The sequence below is a fragment of the Equus quagga genome, chromosome 8 (genome assembly GCF_021613505.1).
Source record: "Equus quagga isolate Etosha38 chromosome 8, UCLA_HA_Equagga_1.0, whole genome shotgun sequence".
NCBI classification, from domain to species: domain Eukaryota; kingdom Metazoa; phylum Chordata; class Mammalia; order Perissodactyla; family Equidae; genus Equus; species Equus quagga.
The window spans coordinates 31,294,624-31,311,047 of record NC_060274.1 but is presented as its reverse complement, the minus strand read 5'-3'; the positions used below and the strand labels follow the sequence as shown (position 1 = coordinate 31,311,047).

Sequence of the window (16,424 nt, the reverse complement as noted above, 5' to 3'; positions counted from 1 at the left end):
ATTCTTTATAACTTCAATGAAATTTTGGTAGAGGACGGTATTGGAGATTGTGTGGCATCAAAGAATTCTAAGATTCTGCAGTTTACAGAACAGCCCGTGAATATATGGTACTTGTGAAGAAGACAAGTTTAAAGCCAGGAGGGATTAAAAATCCTGAGGCGGACAGGCCCTTTGTTTTGGCTGAGCTCATGTCAGTTGCCGATCTCGGTTTTGCCTGTGAGCTGCCGTGATGGCGTGGCCGCGGACAGCGAGTGGTGTAGGCCCGTGCCCGGAACCAGGCCCGGGCCACCGGAGCGGAAGGTGCCGACCTTAACCACCAGGCCCGGGGCAGCCCTGAAGGACAGTCCTGTTACAGAGGAGTGAATACTGACTCTTTCACTATCTGGTTAACTCTGTTCGGTATTTGAGACCGTCAGGGGATGGATGGACGATGAAAGGACAGGTGTTTCCTTAGTGAATACCATAAGCAGAACTTTGTCTGCCTAAAGGCAAGGGTGGCAAAGTTGATCTGAGTTCTTTTCACACTTGAAGCTGATTCGATTAGGACCAAGCCCTAAATGCAGCTGTTACTGTACCATCATTAGCTAACTTTCAAAAGGAACTGGACTTTAAAAAAAGTGTAAAACATGACTTAGATTACTGCCAAATCTTATTCAGTTAATTTTAGCCAATTTTTTTCTCCTAATGCACAGAATTTGCATACTGTGCCAAATTATGTGATGTAATTGGATGATGAAAAATGCGTTGACAAATAGTGTCATTACTATCGGTTGTACTAATTAATCCTCCTGAGAGAAGACTAAGAAAATTTTTTCAAAATAATTAGCGTTTTCTATTTCAGCAATAAATTGCTCACCTAAGAGGCCATCATGTCACTTGAGAGATCTAAGAATAATGCCTTTTTCCTTTAGTTTTACACACCAAAACGAATTGTAAAAACTTCCTACTACTTTCTTTCTAATACTGTAGCTGGACAGTAAATGGTCAGGTTTTCAGATAGTTTGATTAGTCACTAGGACATTTCAGTCATGTTCTAAACTGTAACAGTTAGTTGGGCCTCCCTGTTGTGGCTGAGCTGCTCCCCGTCCCCACACGACTGTGGGGACGCACGGCGCGCCCCTGCCGTTCACAGTGCTTGCGTGGGCGCGGGCACCACAGAGCACCGCAGCTTCCTAGGGCTCGCGTTCCTGCAAAAGTGACAAGCAGGAACATTACAGGAACAACTCACGGCTCCTGATGCTTGCCGCGGTCCAGCGGAGGTGGGAGTCGCTAAAGCAAAGGGAAGGCTCCTTACAAACTGTATTGAAAAATGCAACTTTTGTAAAAAGACCCCTGTGTCAGAAGGTTGTACAGGACAATTTGGTAAAACTGACATAATTGTGATTTATTAACATGAATTAAAATGCCCAACCAGTGCTTCAATGTGACAGTATATTTAAAATAAAAAAGAAATTAAAGGCCATATACTGTACTACTTTCACAAAGATCACACAGTTTTGCAGACTTGTCATATGTACAATGCTATATATCAAATGAGAAAAGCTGTAAGCAATTATATACGCAAAAGAAATGCAGTATTTACAGTTTGTCAGGAGACATTAAAAATCATCTATACATTAAATTACATTTTGGTTGCCAATAACCGATAAAACAAAATGAGCCATGTCCACACCAAACTATAAAAATCTGTATTGCATTGTTTTATACCTAAGATGCACTCACAGGACTGCTGAGAGGAAAAAAAAGGAGACTCCTCATCGTGCCATTACTTAGCTGTGTACTTAATGCATACGTATAAAATAATATAGAAACGTTCACTAAATGAATTTAACTGCAACAATAAAATGTAAAGGTCATGTAGCATCAAATCTACTGCCAGAAGAACAGCTGGAATGTTCACTTACAAAATAAAGATATCTAATACTGGCTTAACAGCACATTTTTAAAGGAATTTTAAAAAGCAAAAATGGGAAAAATACAATGAAAGAGCACTGGTGTTTTTTTTTTATACAAAGTTTCATGTACAAGCTTTAAAAAGTACCTTAACAGGTACATACGAAATATACAGTTATCTTACAGAACATTTTAAAAAATGTTTTTGGAGTCCATTTTAATGCCACCCTGAACCATGGTAATTGTTCTGAAATGTTGGTGGCACCTGTGCTCTGTGAATTGGAATCTGTCCAGGCACTGGAGATGCCTGCTGAGGTCCTTGGACCCCATGTGGCAGGGCCACAGAGCCAGGATGAGGACAGAACCCTGAAGCAGTAGGTGTTGGAATACTGTTTGGTCCTTGGGGCTGGAGATGAGGACCTGCGACTGGTAATGGACAATGTGGCCCTGTTCCAGAAGGCTGGTGTTGGGGTCCCGGTCCCAAAGTGGTGTGATGTGTAGCTTGTGAGGGATATGGTGGTACAGCTGGATGAGCACTCGAAGGGAAAAGTGGAGGTCCTTGATGAGGTGGGTGGTGTAAGGCTTGAGCTGATGTGGCGTGATGCCCGGAAGCCAGAACAGTGGAAGGAGGCGGCGGCGGCGGCGGCGGCGGCGGCGGGGCTGGGTTTACAACATGCTGGTGTTGTGCTTGTAGACCCTGGAGTCCTGTGGAAGGATGGGGCGGTGGATGGTGGTGAGGGGCAGGACCAGGAGGTGGAGGGGGTGGTGGCAAGTGGTGTCCAGCAGTTTGCGAATGCATGTGCGACCCAGGGGTGACGGCATGGACAGGCCCCACTACGTGTGCTCCAGAGTGTTGCTGATGGGAACTGGGCTGCGGGACGAGGTGGGGCCCTGGCGCGGGCGGTGGCGGGGGTGGGGGTGGGACCGCAGCAGCAGCAGGATGGTGAATAGTAGGACTCTGAGAAGGCAGAAAGTGGCCGGGAGTCACGTGGTGGCCTGGAACTGGCTGCTGGCTGCTGGTGCCAGGAAGTGCTTGATTTGGTCCTGATGTAAACACAGTGTGCTGGGCAAGACTCCCTTTGAGCTGATTGTAACTCTGAAAGTTTGCAGAGGGCTGCTGGTTTTGGTAATATGACGACGACGGAGGTGGCGGCGGAGGCGGGGGTGGGGCCGAGCTGTTCAGACTCTGTTGGGTAAACTGACTGAATGTTGCTGCAGATTGTCCTGAGGGTGCCTGTGGAAATAATGCTCCAGATGTTGCCTGCTGAGTACTGGTTTGAAGGTTCTGTGCCGCTGAATAAAAATTTCTCTGTGGCTCTCGCTGAGGGGCTCCGACTTGAGGTGACTGTGAATGGTGCGGCCTGTAGGGCGATCCTAAGGGCTGTGCCGGGGGCTTTGGTGAGAGATAGCCATGCTGGACGGGGGTGTGCGGCGTCGACGACTTGGGCGGGTTTTCTGTGTGAGGTGATGGAGGGCAGGGCAGCTTCCCCGGCACAGAAGGCAGCTTTTGGGAAAGTTGCTCAGACGAACTGCGCGTGAGCGGCTGAGGGGGGTGATTCTTGGAAAGTGCCTGGCTGTTATTTAATAGCTGTTTCTGTGGGAGTTCTGTTTTCAGGTGAACACCATTCTCAGCTTCTGACACAATACCTGTTGCCTCCCAATGGGAATCTGGTTTTGTGAGTATTTTCCCATGTGGTTGAACAGGAATGACAGGTCCTGGCGAACCAGGCTACGAAAAGAAAACAGATCATATCAACTTTATGTATTTATATAAACTTAAACATTTATGTACACTGAAGTTAGTTATTACTGGTATTTAATGTTATTTACATATTAATTTTAAAAAGGAGTTGGGAATAAGATAGGTTTGAGAAGTCAATTACAGAGGCTTGGGATATTCAAAAGCCAGTTTTCCAGTAGTTCAGCAAGTTCTGGTAAAAACTGAATTCTCTGAATTAATTTTTATTGAAGACAAGTCAAGGAAATAATCGTCTATAAATTTAATCTCCCTTTTTCCCCCTGTTTTGGAGCCTTACTCTAAAAGAACTCTAATATCTTAAACAGCAAGTTTGAATTCCATAACTGAAATTTCTACACCCAACCTAATCATAAATTGGTTTGGGTAAATAAACTTGCTCCCCCAAACCATTTTGCTTTGTAACACCTTTTACATTGTTCAAATAAAAATAATCTAAGTACAAGGCTACTTAAATCTATGTGATTCAGTCTCAGGCTTCTCATCTTTAGTTTCCAAACATACAGCCACATGAGATGATCACATCTTCATGACCCAAAATGGAGAAAGCACTTCTTTCAAATGAATGTCACCTGACCTTTGCTTTTAGAGAATTAATTGTGTGGTCAAATGTTTCATGAAAAAGACCGTGTATTTCCTAGACACCAAAATAATAGGGGTGGAACTCTTGGAGAAAGTGTGTTTGGCACTTTAGAATGTTTGCTCCAAGTCTGACAGGAAAAGTGTCCAGAAATCACAGATTGATACTTGGTACAGCAGAAAAATCTCCATGTGCATATTACCATCCACTTTTCTGAATGGCCACGTTCAAAGGTCAATATTATTACCTTGCTCATTTTTGAAGGGCTTTTACAAGTATTCTGAGAAATCTCTGGGGATGGACATTCATTTGTAGTCGTGGGTTCTGGATTTTCAGAATCAGGATCTGTAAAGCAGAAGAAACTTTACTAAAAGTGAAATTACATGATAAATATTGCCTTTTTTACTAACACCAAGCAAAGTACATTTTACTGTTCAAACCGACTTTTTATCAAGGCTCTCTCCTTTCGGATTTAAAAAGACACTGAAAACAATAACCATGAGAGGTCATCTGCTTACTGACCTTCCGTGAGTTCACCGAAAGAAGGGACTGGGCCCTTGGGTTGCAACTGGGGAATGTGATTTGAATGAGATGAAGGTGAAGACGGAACATGACTCGGTGAACATGGGACACAGGGTGACTCTCCCCCTAGAGATGAAGCAGAAGCAGACCCAGAGAGAACATTAGAGCTGCAGAGAAGGAGGTTAGCTGACTCCACTTTCCGGCAAAGGGACGAGTTCACTTACCACCGTCTTTGTCTTTGCGGTGGTCACTGAGAAGTAGAGCTCTCTGGTAACTCCTCTCTCTCACTTGCTCCACAGAAGTTGAGGCAGTCCTTTAAAATAAAATCATATCATCAATTCAAAGACACTACTGCCACCTCGATTATTCTTTGTCCCTTGATGGTCAACATGTTCTCTTATACCAAGGCTTTTGCTTTTTGTTTGTTTTGCTAACAGCTCTCAAAATTGAGATTTTTATCCTCACCTATTTGAAGAACTCCATTCCTCTGTCTTAAGCATTTTCTTGGTGAAAAGGAGGAGGGGATTGAAGGGTAGTGTATGACCATTCAGAATGTCGCTTCAGGTTACCAAAAGTAGCAAACGTACCCCTACAAATTACCTTGTGTCCAGATTGTAAGGCTAGCTGGAAGCTCTTGGGAGTTAAGGGGACCAAGGAGCAAAGTGAATGGCCTCCTGCCCTTTGCCAAGACCCATCCTACATCCAGCTTCTTCTATTCCTACTGAAGAAACACTAAACTTGGTTGTTCTTTCAAGGTATGGGTTGTAAAGAAACTGCAGGATGCTGACTATGATAGAGATTCTTTGGAGATAAATATTTGTGTGAAAATTATCACCGAGTAAGCACCGGGGACCTTTAACAACACAAGCAAATATATAGCTGGTTTAAAACCCTGTCAGCAAAGAGGACCTTTCAAAATTCTGACCACAAAGCTCCATCGGCGTAGCCTTGGGAGAACAACAACAAACAGGAGGGACAGTTCATTATTTCAGAATAGCATGCTTCAAATCTTTGTAGCTGTTGCTCCATTCAAAATCAGCTGTGTACATAGCTAAGCTCCTGACTGGGCGATAAAGTGATGAAGACGACTCTAACTGTCAGGCGGCCTACGGGGAGTTCTAAGGTTACCAGGTGGGGTTTAACAGGCTTACCATTGAACTTCCGGTTCACTCTTCTCACTGGCAGAACCTTCCTTAACGGGACAGTTACTGCTGGGTTCCTCCGAAGTAGCGTTAGAAGCAGCAGCTGGTGTTGGTAGAGGTAGGCTGGCTGAGCTCTCTACCTGCTCCCCATTTTCGGTCCTGCTGCCACACCCATCACCATTGCTGCTGCTCAAGCTTCCGCTTGCGTGAGGCGATACGCTAACCAATGGGAAGTGTTCTGCCTTAGAGCCACTTTTCCTAGCTTCACGTTGTCTTTTACGGTATTCTAACAGAGACACCTTAAGCAAGAAAGATAAGGAAAAGCAAATCCTTTATTCTTGTTTTATAAGGCAGAGTCAATCTATTCTTTTTTTCTAAAGAGAATTACTATGTTTACATTAGGAAAATTATATAAAATAATTTGATTCTGAACAAATAATAATAATAAACAATTACCAAATGCCTACTATATGCCAGGCATTGCATTTAGATGATTTACATACATTACTTAATCCTCACAACAACCCTATTATGAAATAGGTTATATTATCATCCCCATTTTACAGATGAGGAAATTGAGTAACTCACTCACTCAAGGTCACACAGCTGGTGAGTGTTGGAGCCGGGATTCGAACCTAGGTCTTACTTGAAAGCCCGTGCTCTTTCCACTATACTACATTGCTTCCCACAAAGTTGCCAACTGGACTCTGTTATAAAAATTAAAAGCACACATCACTAAAATTCTTTGACTTGCAAAGCAATAAGCCTATTAACAAATAAAATAAGTGTTGTAGTTTCTCCCATTCCTCTGAAATAAGGCATTCTTTTGTCTCAATATGACTGCCAACCAAATAATGGTGGCAAATCAGGGAACTTATTTATTACTTACATAATACTTATCTATTAGTATAATGCTTTTCAAAAGACTCATATCCATGGCCTAAATACTGTAGATATTATGGATGAGGAAAGAGGCATTTCTTCTATACAAGGCTGCCTCTTCTATGTAAAATAAGAGTGGTAAGAACACAAATATTATTCAACTGTTTATTTGGTTGGGAAGTGGCTATCATTTTTAAAAGTTACTGTTTTGGTGAAATAAATCACCTTGAGGTTTCGATCTCTGAAACCATGCTCCTAAGACTTTTCCATATCACTAGAATGTTATACTTCTCTGTAAACATTTTCTAATTAAACATTTACAAAAGGTTCAAAAAGGTGTACATGTCAAAGATTTAACTTGAAAAACTAAAGTATGAATGCCTTACATAATACTTATTATAACTAATTATGCTCAGTAGTAGTATGAAAAAAAACAGTATTAAAAAAGGACTATAAATCTTTAAATTTGTAACCTTTTTCTTTTGTGGTGGATTTTGGGGTGTGCAGCTTCCGTCGATCAAGTTGTCATTGACAGTCCGTCCGAAACCAGATACGAGCCCATCTTCTGAAGCACAGAACACAGGGGTCTCCATAAAGATGCCTCTAGGGTCGTCCTGTGTCAGGCACTTTGACTCACTCACTCGGAAGCCTCCTCCCACCTCTAACTGGTGTGAGGGTGTCAGGTCCCTCAGGTTAGAGTTTACGGAGAAGTTAACTCCTGTCCTGTCAGGACTCTTCACCCAGGAAGAATACACTGTGCCCCGTCCGGAGTGAGCCGATTCCAGCTGGCTGTTGGAATCAGTCCTGTCATGCGCAGGTGTCTCCGTGGTTTTATGTAAGGCAGTCTGCTCAACGGCCTCGAGTCCCAGTTGGAGGTCTGCAGACTCCTTCTCCCCAGGGCACTGCCTGTTGACTTCAGTCCTGCTCCTAGGGCTGCTATAACCAATCGTCTTGATTTCCTGCAGACTCAGTTCAGTTAAATTAGAATTTCTAAAAGGCCCCAATGATAACATGGTTGAAGATCTGTCATATCCCTGGTTACAGAATTAAAAAAAAAATTTAATTACACAAATAACCACATGTTGAGACTACTTATTTTATTAAGCAAAATGATGCTGCTAGGAAAGAGTCACCGATTTAGATAACTTTTGTGAATAACTCCTTACCTCTTGACTATAAGTGCGTCTCTTAATTTCTGGAGAACTTTCTGGGGAAGAAATATTCTATATAAAAGAAATAATTAGAATTGAAAGTTAAAATGTATAACTAAACCCATGATATTTCTAGACATAAACTTGAAATGAGAGACTGCTACATAGATGTTGATTTAAACTTCCTTTTGTCTTGTCCCCCTCCCCATAGAAGACATCTGCTTTAAGGTCAGGGTGATACGCTGTCATTCAGTCTGACTCTCTACATCAATGAGATGAAGTTACCCATTTTAATCAAAACAAGTTCAAATTCACATAAATGCAAGTTCCATATTTTTTCTTTTAAAAAACTTTCTTTCTACTCAGTACACTAGTTGTTAAAGCTGGTGGGGGAAGCTATTAAAGAAACCCCATCCTCATGGGTTAAAAAGAATTTTTTTTTCATTTAAATTTCTCACCTCAAAGTGCATGCTATTTCCTGGTGTGCCAGGAGTTACTGGGGTAACTGGTGAATATATGGGCTTATAACTGTTTCTGCAGGCTTCGTCGTCTGCTCTTGTCCGTGGAGGAGTAGCGAATGGCGGGTCCACTGCAGTAGCGTCAGTGTGGGTCGGCGTAGCACACGGCGAAGGAGCAGGGGTGGAGGCCTCTGAGTAAGCAGAGTCTAGCGACTGATAAAGTCTCCGTTTCTTTAGTGGTGTAGTTAAATCTGTTGGTAAAATAATAATTTATAAAAACATTATACTGCTGGTATTTTCTATGATCTGTAATATATTCTGAAAAGATCAAAACATCAACAATAGCAATTATGATGACTTTCACCCCAAAACTAAATTTCACGGTTTTAACAACATGAAGCAATCTCTCCTCACTCCCCCAAATTAGTTAATTTCACCATTTCTTAGAGACTTAGGGGTCTCTGAGAAATCTTACAAGTACAGAAGTACTTGTGACTGATTCTAAGAGTCCTTTTGAATCTGTTTGAAAAGCACCAAGCCCAAAAAACAAAACTAGGCCAAAAATTCAACCATAAGCCCCAACATACATGGTTCTACTAATGTTTTCATGTCTGTCTGCATCCAAAAGGTTGGAGGACAGAAAAGAGGAAATATATATAACAAGGTGCTTCTTTTGTAACGTATGTAATAATGGGACTGTGTAAAGCTATATGTATCTTGCCACAAGCTTCACACGAAAACACCGAAAAGAAATCCTACCTGGAAGGGAACAGCTATCATTTAATAGTAGTGGACTTTTATTTTCACCATTGACTGTAGGACTTCTGGATCTTTCTTGACAGGGTGAATTAAATCTATGTAAAATTGCTGAGTTTTCTTCTTCTAAAGCTTGTTTCAGCCATCGCTAAAATAAAACAGTAAGTGAACAAAAGTCAGTTTGTAGCCGTTTATATAGCTGATAAATGTAGAGCCGATTCTAAAAGCATTTCACTACCAGGAATGGTAGTAAGGAATGAGATTGACATTTGGCTCATCTTAGATTTTTATATCCAAAAACAAAGTTTACCTTCTTGCATGAGCCAGAAGTATTTTCGGTAGGTTCTTTTCTTCTCCTTTTTTCTGAAAGGAATGGTGAAGTAAATCTAATATAGTGCTTTGGAGTAGAGTACACATGGGGACTATAAGTGAGACCTGGTAAAGAGTTGAGCTGTGTGGCTAACACTTCTGGATCTGTAGTTATGCGCAGAGGCCTTTCTGAAAGGCTGTCTGAAGGTTTTCCTGTCTTCTCATTCTTCTCACTTAACCATTCATTGACCAAGTGCTAGAGAAAAGAAAAATCTGGATCACTATACATGTAATTACACAGCTTCTCCTATAGAATATTCTAATACCAAGTTTGAAATGGATCTATTATCTAAACTGATATACTGAGTAATTTAAATCATTCATATATGAAGTCCAAAAAAATCAGTATAAGTAACTCTGCATTTCCTTGGGTATCTACTTTTAGTCCTAAAATTTTCTACACAATTATACTTTGTAGGAACAAAACACGTGGTAGCTTTTGTACAACAGTAAAATCTAGGAGACTTCGGTGCCATCTTATAAATACAAACACTAAATTTAGGTTTGTTACTGCTTCTATTGTAGGTATAAAATGTTCAGTTTGTCAGAAAAATCTGGTTTTAGGCAGTGCTTTTCTACCCTGGCTGCCCATCAGAATCTCCAGGCAGTGCAAATACATTTAAAAAAAAAGAAAAAAATGTCAGTATTGACTATTGATTTAAGGGGTTTGAAAGTTCCTCTAAGTTCTGTGCTTTGCAAGTTCACATAATTCTTTTATTAAGTAATTCTGTTGAGTTTTTGATCTACAGTGTACTGCAGTTGTACTACAATGTACAATTCTGGCTATATGAATATACCTCACCCTCAAGTATAATGATTACTCACCTTTTTTTTTTTAATGAACTGGTTATTTATTTAGAAAGTTCATTGTAATGGGCATGGAAATAAGTACTATATTTGTCAGCACAAGCACATTTTCTTTGCTATTTGGGCATTCATATCTTTTCTATCTAGTTATCAAATGATATTTTTATTATAAATGTAATTTGCAGAAAAAGGGTGTATATATTTGCACATACATTCTCACACATATAGAAACACACACATTAAAAATTAAAATAATCTCCCTACATCCCATCTTCCAGAGAGAATCACTATAAACATTTTGGCATCTTTTCTTTCCCTCTCTTTTCAGTTGAGATAGAGCTCTTTCTAGGGCAAGCAGTCGACTGTATTGCTAAAGCACACGGAGCCTGCGTCCAGACTGCAGCGCGTGAATCTGGCGTTGCCACTCACACCATGACCTAAGCAAGTTATGTAACTCTTCCACAGCTCAATCCTTACCTGTGAAAGAAGGGCCATAATAGAAACTAGCTCTACGTGTAGGGTTACTGTGAGGATTCAAAGAGCTCTTCAAACAGCATCTAGCATAGAATAAGTGTGCAATAAATTGAATGAGGCCTTTACTTCAGGGAAATCAGGATAATTTGGTACTCTGTCAACTCTATAAACTACTCTGTAGTTTAAAATAACAGAACACCATAAGCAAAACTTGTGACAAAAGAGACTTTTTTAGAGAATCAGGATATAGGAGCTTACATCACAGACCAGGGATTTAGTAAATCTATAGCACCACAATACTTTCGTCATTTAATAATTAAAGGGCAGGGATTTGTCATATTTGTAATCAAGAAAGTGGCTTCTCTTTTAAACATGAGTTTTTCTTTTCACTAATCCAAATTACAAAGAAAAGCTGCATTTTCATACTTCCAAAGCAGGCAAAAATAACCACTCATTGTTAAAGGCAAGCATTGGCTTGCTCGCTCAAGATCTGTGGTGCAGCAAGGAGAGTACAGACTTAGGGTGAGACAGAACTCTGTCTGGATCTTCTCTCTAACTAACCCTCTGACTTGCCATTACAGTATTCTCCCTGGTTCATCCCAGACGTTTACTAAATAAACTTCTCATGGTTTCGCAGCACATACAAACTCTATTGAATTTGGTAAGAACAAAGACAAGATAAATGGAGTTTCAAACTATTTTGTTATAGGAGTGTGTGAGAAAGGTCCATTTCCCATCTAGCCCCTCTCCACAGTGCCTAAAGATTACCACGTTGGTATCTCTGCTCCAATCTGCTGTACTCTACTCAGTGAGAGAAAAACAGGACCTTCATAAGAATGTTAGTTATTTCCGAGCTCTAAATAGGTTGGTTTATCTCAGTGAATAGTTTCCCATAATTGCTTCATTAAATTTCACACTTTTTCAAAGATTTTTATTAATAAATTGATCTAAAACTATCCTTCCTTATAAATTTTTACATTCTTAGTATATTTTATGGAAATGAACGATTTCTTCACATTTAATTCTTATAATCTACCTATACCATGGAATTTATTTTAAAAATACAAAGAATAAAGAAAGGATAACACATCTAAAACCAGTTGTTTCTGAGAAGTGTAAATTTAATACATAGGGTACACAAATTGTTAATACCAGAAGGAAGTATTGATATACTGAATATTATAAATGCCTTCGTAACAATAATGCAAAGGTTTATATTAACTGATTTTGCAGTTTGCAATTCTCATTCTTTGTTAAAAAACTTTGCAAGTATAAAAACTACACCTCTGGGGGCCGGCCGGGTGGCACAGCAGTTAAGAGCGCCCGTTCCGCTTTGGCGGCTCAGGGTTTGCCGGTTCCGATCCCGGGTGCGGACATGGCACCGCTTGGCAAGCCATGCTGTGGTAGGCGTCCCACATATAAAGTGGAGGAAGATGGGCACTGATGTTAGCTCAGGGCCAGTCTTCCTCAGCAAAAAGAAGAGGATTGGCGGCAGTTAGGTCAGGGCTAATCTTCCTCAAAAAAAATAAAAACTACACCTCTTACTCTGTTCCTTATGATATGTTGTAGATTGAATTTTAAAAACATGAATATGTTTAATATCATAAGGCACTGTTGTTAGAAAACAGTTCTTACACTCATTAAGAATCATACCTTCTTTGTTTTGGGGTACTTTGTAGGACATTTATTAAGTGCTGGGACTTCGGTCTCAGTAATTATTGCTGTTAGTGCAGCTTCAGTTTCTGGTTCTAGTGCAAGCACAGTACTTTCAGCATCATTTTGTTGTGAAGTAACTTCTATGTCAGGAGAAGATGGCTGGATGTCCGAACACATGCTCACAGTTCTGTGGCGCCGACGCTGCTGTCCAATGTGAGTCCTACTCCGAGAAAAGCTTTTCCTCTGTTTTGTTCTATTCACTTTGGCAGGGGTTGGCTTGCTAGCAGTTTCTTCTTTTGCTTGTTCCTAATTCAAAATACAACAGAATGGGACTTTCAATAGCACATGTATATAAGTGAGAAGTTGAGATCTAATAGCATTAATCTACTTCAGAAGCTAACTTCCCCAAATTTCTTTATGAATTCAGATATATAGTGAATTGACATAATTAAAAATTTTCTTACTCTCAAAAACAAAGCAAGTAGAGTGTTACACCTCAAGTCTAAATTCTCATGGGATTTAAAAAATGCTACTGAAAGGCGAGTATCAGACATTAAAAATTCTTTATAGCTGTAACGAAATCACGTGTGGAAACTTTATGGGAAAGTACTGACGTGTGAAGACACAGCTAGACCTGAATGATGCTACTACCTGAAGAACTTCAGCATCACTGACAATCTGGGCATCTTTACATTCCGTTTTAACTTCAGTTTTGGCTGTGCTGATCCTTTCCAAAGCTTGTTCTCTTCTTTTCTCTCTTTTTTCAAGTCTGGCAAAAGCTTGCAGAATTGCTTCCATTTTTCTTTCTTCTCTTGTCTACAAAATTTAAATTTTAGGTGGCATAATAAGTATCATTGCTCTGTAGTAAAAGTTAGAAGTCCAAATGTTCATGGTCAATTTAAAAACTAATTTCTATGATGTTGTTAGCAAAACACTTCTAGTGGTGGTAGATATGGAAGAAAAACATTTATATTCATTCAAGATCTTCCAAATCCCAAACATCTCGGTAAGCTCTGTCATTACAAATATATTCCAGGAAAGGAACACTTGGATGATTGTCAATGATAAGGGTAAAGCAAAACCAAAAAAGCCTCAAAAATTACCTTGCTTACCTTACCAAACTGAAAATCTTTTTTCCCAATAATACAGAAGTGAGCCTTTTTTCTAAGATTCAAAGTCCCTAAGGTAATGATATGTTGAAAAGGTTAAATTCATATAAACTTAAGGAGTGAATATATTATTGACATGTGGTAGCAGGATATAGTGGAGTGAAGTCCTGGGTTCAAATCATGGCTCTACCGGTCTCATTTACTATCTTTATGACCCTAGGCAACTTAACAACCCTAGTTAACTTTTTTGAGCCTCTTATGAAATGTAATAATACTTACACTTCACTGAATTGTTAGTGAGTTCAAATAGAAAGTAGCTGAAGTTTTCCAACAGTACTTGGAAAATGGTAGGCATTCCATAAATGTTAATTATTATTTCTACTTTAGGTCTCTTGCCCTCTGTTAGAATTCTTATAAGGCATTCTTCTACCTTCTGCTCTTCCTGTCTAACACTGACACTTCAAGGCGCAGACTGAGGAACAGCAAGAGTTCCTTTGAACATCAGTTCTCTTTGGAGAGAGACCATTAAAAGCAAGACCCAGAGCCTTGGCCAGTGGGCCTGGCAAATGCTTCAGCTTTCAACCAGAAAGAGCAAGCCTGTCCATCAACTGTCCAGTTCTCCAAAAGAAAAGAACCAGCTCAGATCCATTTGTCTTTCCTCCTTTATTGTCATCGATGTAGGGAAGAAAGAAAGATCAGAAACTCAAGGTCTGGCTGCATGGTCTTCTCAACGTTGGACTTTAGTTCCAGTAATTATCAGCAGAGACTGAAGCATTAAGACATCTACACTCTGGAAACTTCTGCTTACTCTTTCTTGTATTTTTTTTTCTTTATTATATTCAGTAAGGGAACAAAGTAGTACGTCAACAAAACTCCTCTGAGAATACTTCCAAGTTTCTAATTAGTTACAAAGAGTCGCCATACTGCAAATGTGTCGCTCTTGCAAAATGTGTTACCCTCACTCTCTTTATTTTACAGGGAAGGAAACTGAGGTCCAAAGAGGTAAGATTACTTGTTAATGGATACTTACCTGCATCTTAGCTCTCCTGGTCTGGGATGGGTAACCAGACATTAAAATAAATAGCATAGGCAAAAGGTGGTCCAGTAGAGCTGGAAGTGTTACAGCTGAATTCTTTCCTTAGAGAATCTGCGTGTCTGCTCTTTCAAAACCACTTGACTTGACCTCCTTTTATCTTATGGCTCTCTATAAGAACCCTGTCTCCATATATCAGGGCTTTTCTAGAATTCTGAATTTAGAAATCTGGAGTAAGTAAAAATGATTTTCATAATTGCTTCAGCTGTTGAACAGGGGGAGGAGAGTGGTGTGTTAATTACTGTGGCTCTCTTAAAAAACAAATCTGGGAAAAGTGTATTTTTCTAAAAGAAAGAAACTTGTCTTAGCAAGAATCATTTTATGTGTATAAAAAAAAATTACCCACAAGCCAGGCACCCAAGGAAGATATTTCTATATCATGATTATCCATAAATTTCTAAAACGAGTATGAATTTATGCCAAAAGAGGTTTCCTTGCCATAGTCCATTATTCACTTGTTTTGGACAGTGAAAATGAGGGTCACAGATAAAATTATTTGATGTAAAGACCAAACTCATTCAGTTAAAACTTGAACTCCCTTGTAAACAATACAACTAATTGGTAAAGCAAAATCTTTTATTTAGAGATGACTCAGTCCTTTTGAGCTAGTCAGGATCTCAAGAAGTAATCTAGTCATACACTGCTGAAGAAACCAAAGCCCATGTGTGTTAGAAGAGACTCACTCAAAGGTAGAGCCATAATTATTATCCAAGTTTCCTAGCTCCTAATTTACTCTTCTTTCCAGTGAACAACGACTGACACACTACATGAAGGAAAATAAAGCCTAACTCTTCCTACATTTATTACAATTGTTAACTGAAAGCACTCAACAGATACCCTAATAGTTTTTTTTTTTTAATAGATTTTTTTTTTTTTTGATTTTATTTTTTCCTTTTTCTCCCCAAAGCCCCCTGGTACATAGTTGTGTATTCTTCGTTGTGGGTTCTTCTAGTTGTGGCATGTGGGACACTGCCTCAGCGTGGTCTGATGAGCAGTGCCATGTCCGCGCCCAGGATTCGAACTAACGAAACACTGGGCCGCCTGCAGCGGAGCGCGCGAACTTGGCCACGGGGCCAGCCCCAACCCTAATATTTTAACCCAGCTTCCTCTTAAAACACACAAATGTTGGAAATGTAAGCATCCCTTTGATTTTCTACATGAAAAAATCATTAGCACACTGATCTTTTATTTTAAATTCCTTAAGGTTCATATGTCCTTCAGCTTTTATATTCACCACTGCGTCTAATACATTCTTTTTTTTTTTAGATTGGCACCTGAGCTAACAACTGTTGCCAATCTTTTTTTTTTTTTTCCTGCTTTATCTCCCCAAACTGCTCCCTGTACATAGTTGTCTATCTTAGTTGTGGGTCCTTCTAGTTGTGGCATGTGGGACGCCGCCTCAACGTGGCCTGACGAGCAGTGCCATGTCCGAGCCCAGGATCTGAACCCTGGGCCGCCGCAGCGGAGTGCGCGAACTTAACCACTCGGCCACGGGGCCGGCGCCGCATCTAATACATTCTTTGACCCATAACCAGATATACAGTATCTATTTAATGACTGAAAATTTACCACCATTTGATAGCTCTAACTGGAAAATAAGTTTTATATATAGCTTGAAGTAATTACAGCGGATTGAGTGGGGATTCGAGAAATTAGGAGTCCTGATTAACCCCAGCTGACTGTTCAAGGCCCCTAACATCTGTGCTTCATGTAGTTGAGATTACACTTGTCACATAAGGCCGCTCTTAAGACCTGTGTATTCTATAACCATGACTC

At 40.1% G+C, this 16,424-nt stretch overlaps 1 protein-coding gene across 5 annotated transcripts in view; it reads right to left on the bottom strand.

Moving 5' to 3' along the window:
* Positions 1-1,358: 1,358 nt before the first annotated feature.
* Positions 1,359-16,424, bottom strand: part of KMT2E (lysine methyltransferase 2E (inactive)) — a 95,676-nt gene continuing 80,610 nt past the window's right edge. For 4 of the 5 annotated variants that reach the window (XM_046669651.1, XM_046669650.1, XM_046669654.1 and 1 more), the window contains 12 exons: positions 13,098-13,262; positions 12,444-12,752; positions 9,451-9,705; positions 9,144-9,288; positions 8,385-8,635; positions 7,942-7,998; positions 7,249-7,809; positions 5,903-6,192; positions 4,976-5,064; positions 4,752-4,877; positions 4,477-4,574; positions 1,359-3,622 (listed from right to left, as the gene is read on the bottom strand). In XM_046669651.1, coding sequence (XP_046525607.1) covers positions 2,111-3,622; positions 4,477-4,574; positions 4,752-4,877; positions 4,976-5,064; positions 5,903-6,192; positions 7,249-7,809; positions 7,942-7,998; positions 8,385-8,635; positions 9,144-9,288; positions 9,451-9,705; positions 12,444-12,752; positions 13,098-13,262 — 3,858 coding nt within the window. In that variant the 3' untranslated portion in view covers positions 1,359-2,110. The remainder of the gene's footprint in view (positions 3,623-4,476; positions 4,575-4,751; positions 4,878-4,975; positions 5,065-5,902; positions 6,193-7,248; positions 7,810-7,941; positions 7,999-8,384; positions 8,636-9,143; positions 9,289-9,450; positions 9,706-12,443; positions 12,753-13,097; positions 13,263-16,424) is intronic. The other variant, XM_046669652.1, reaches the window with a different exon arrangement.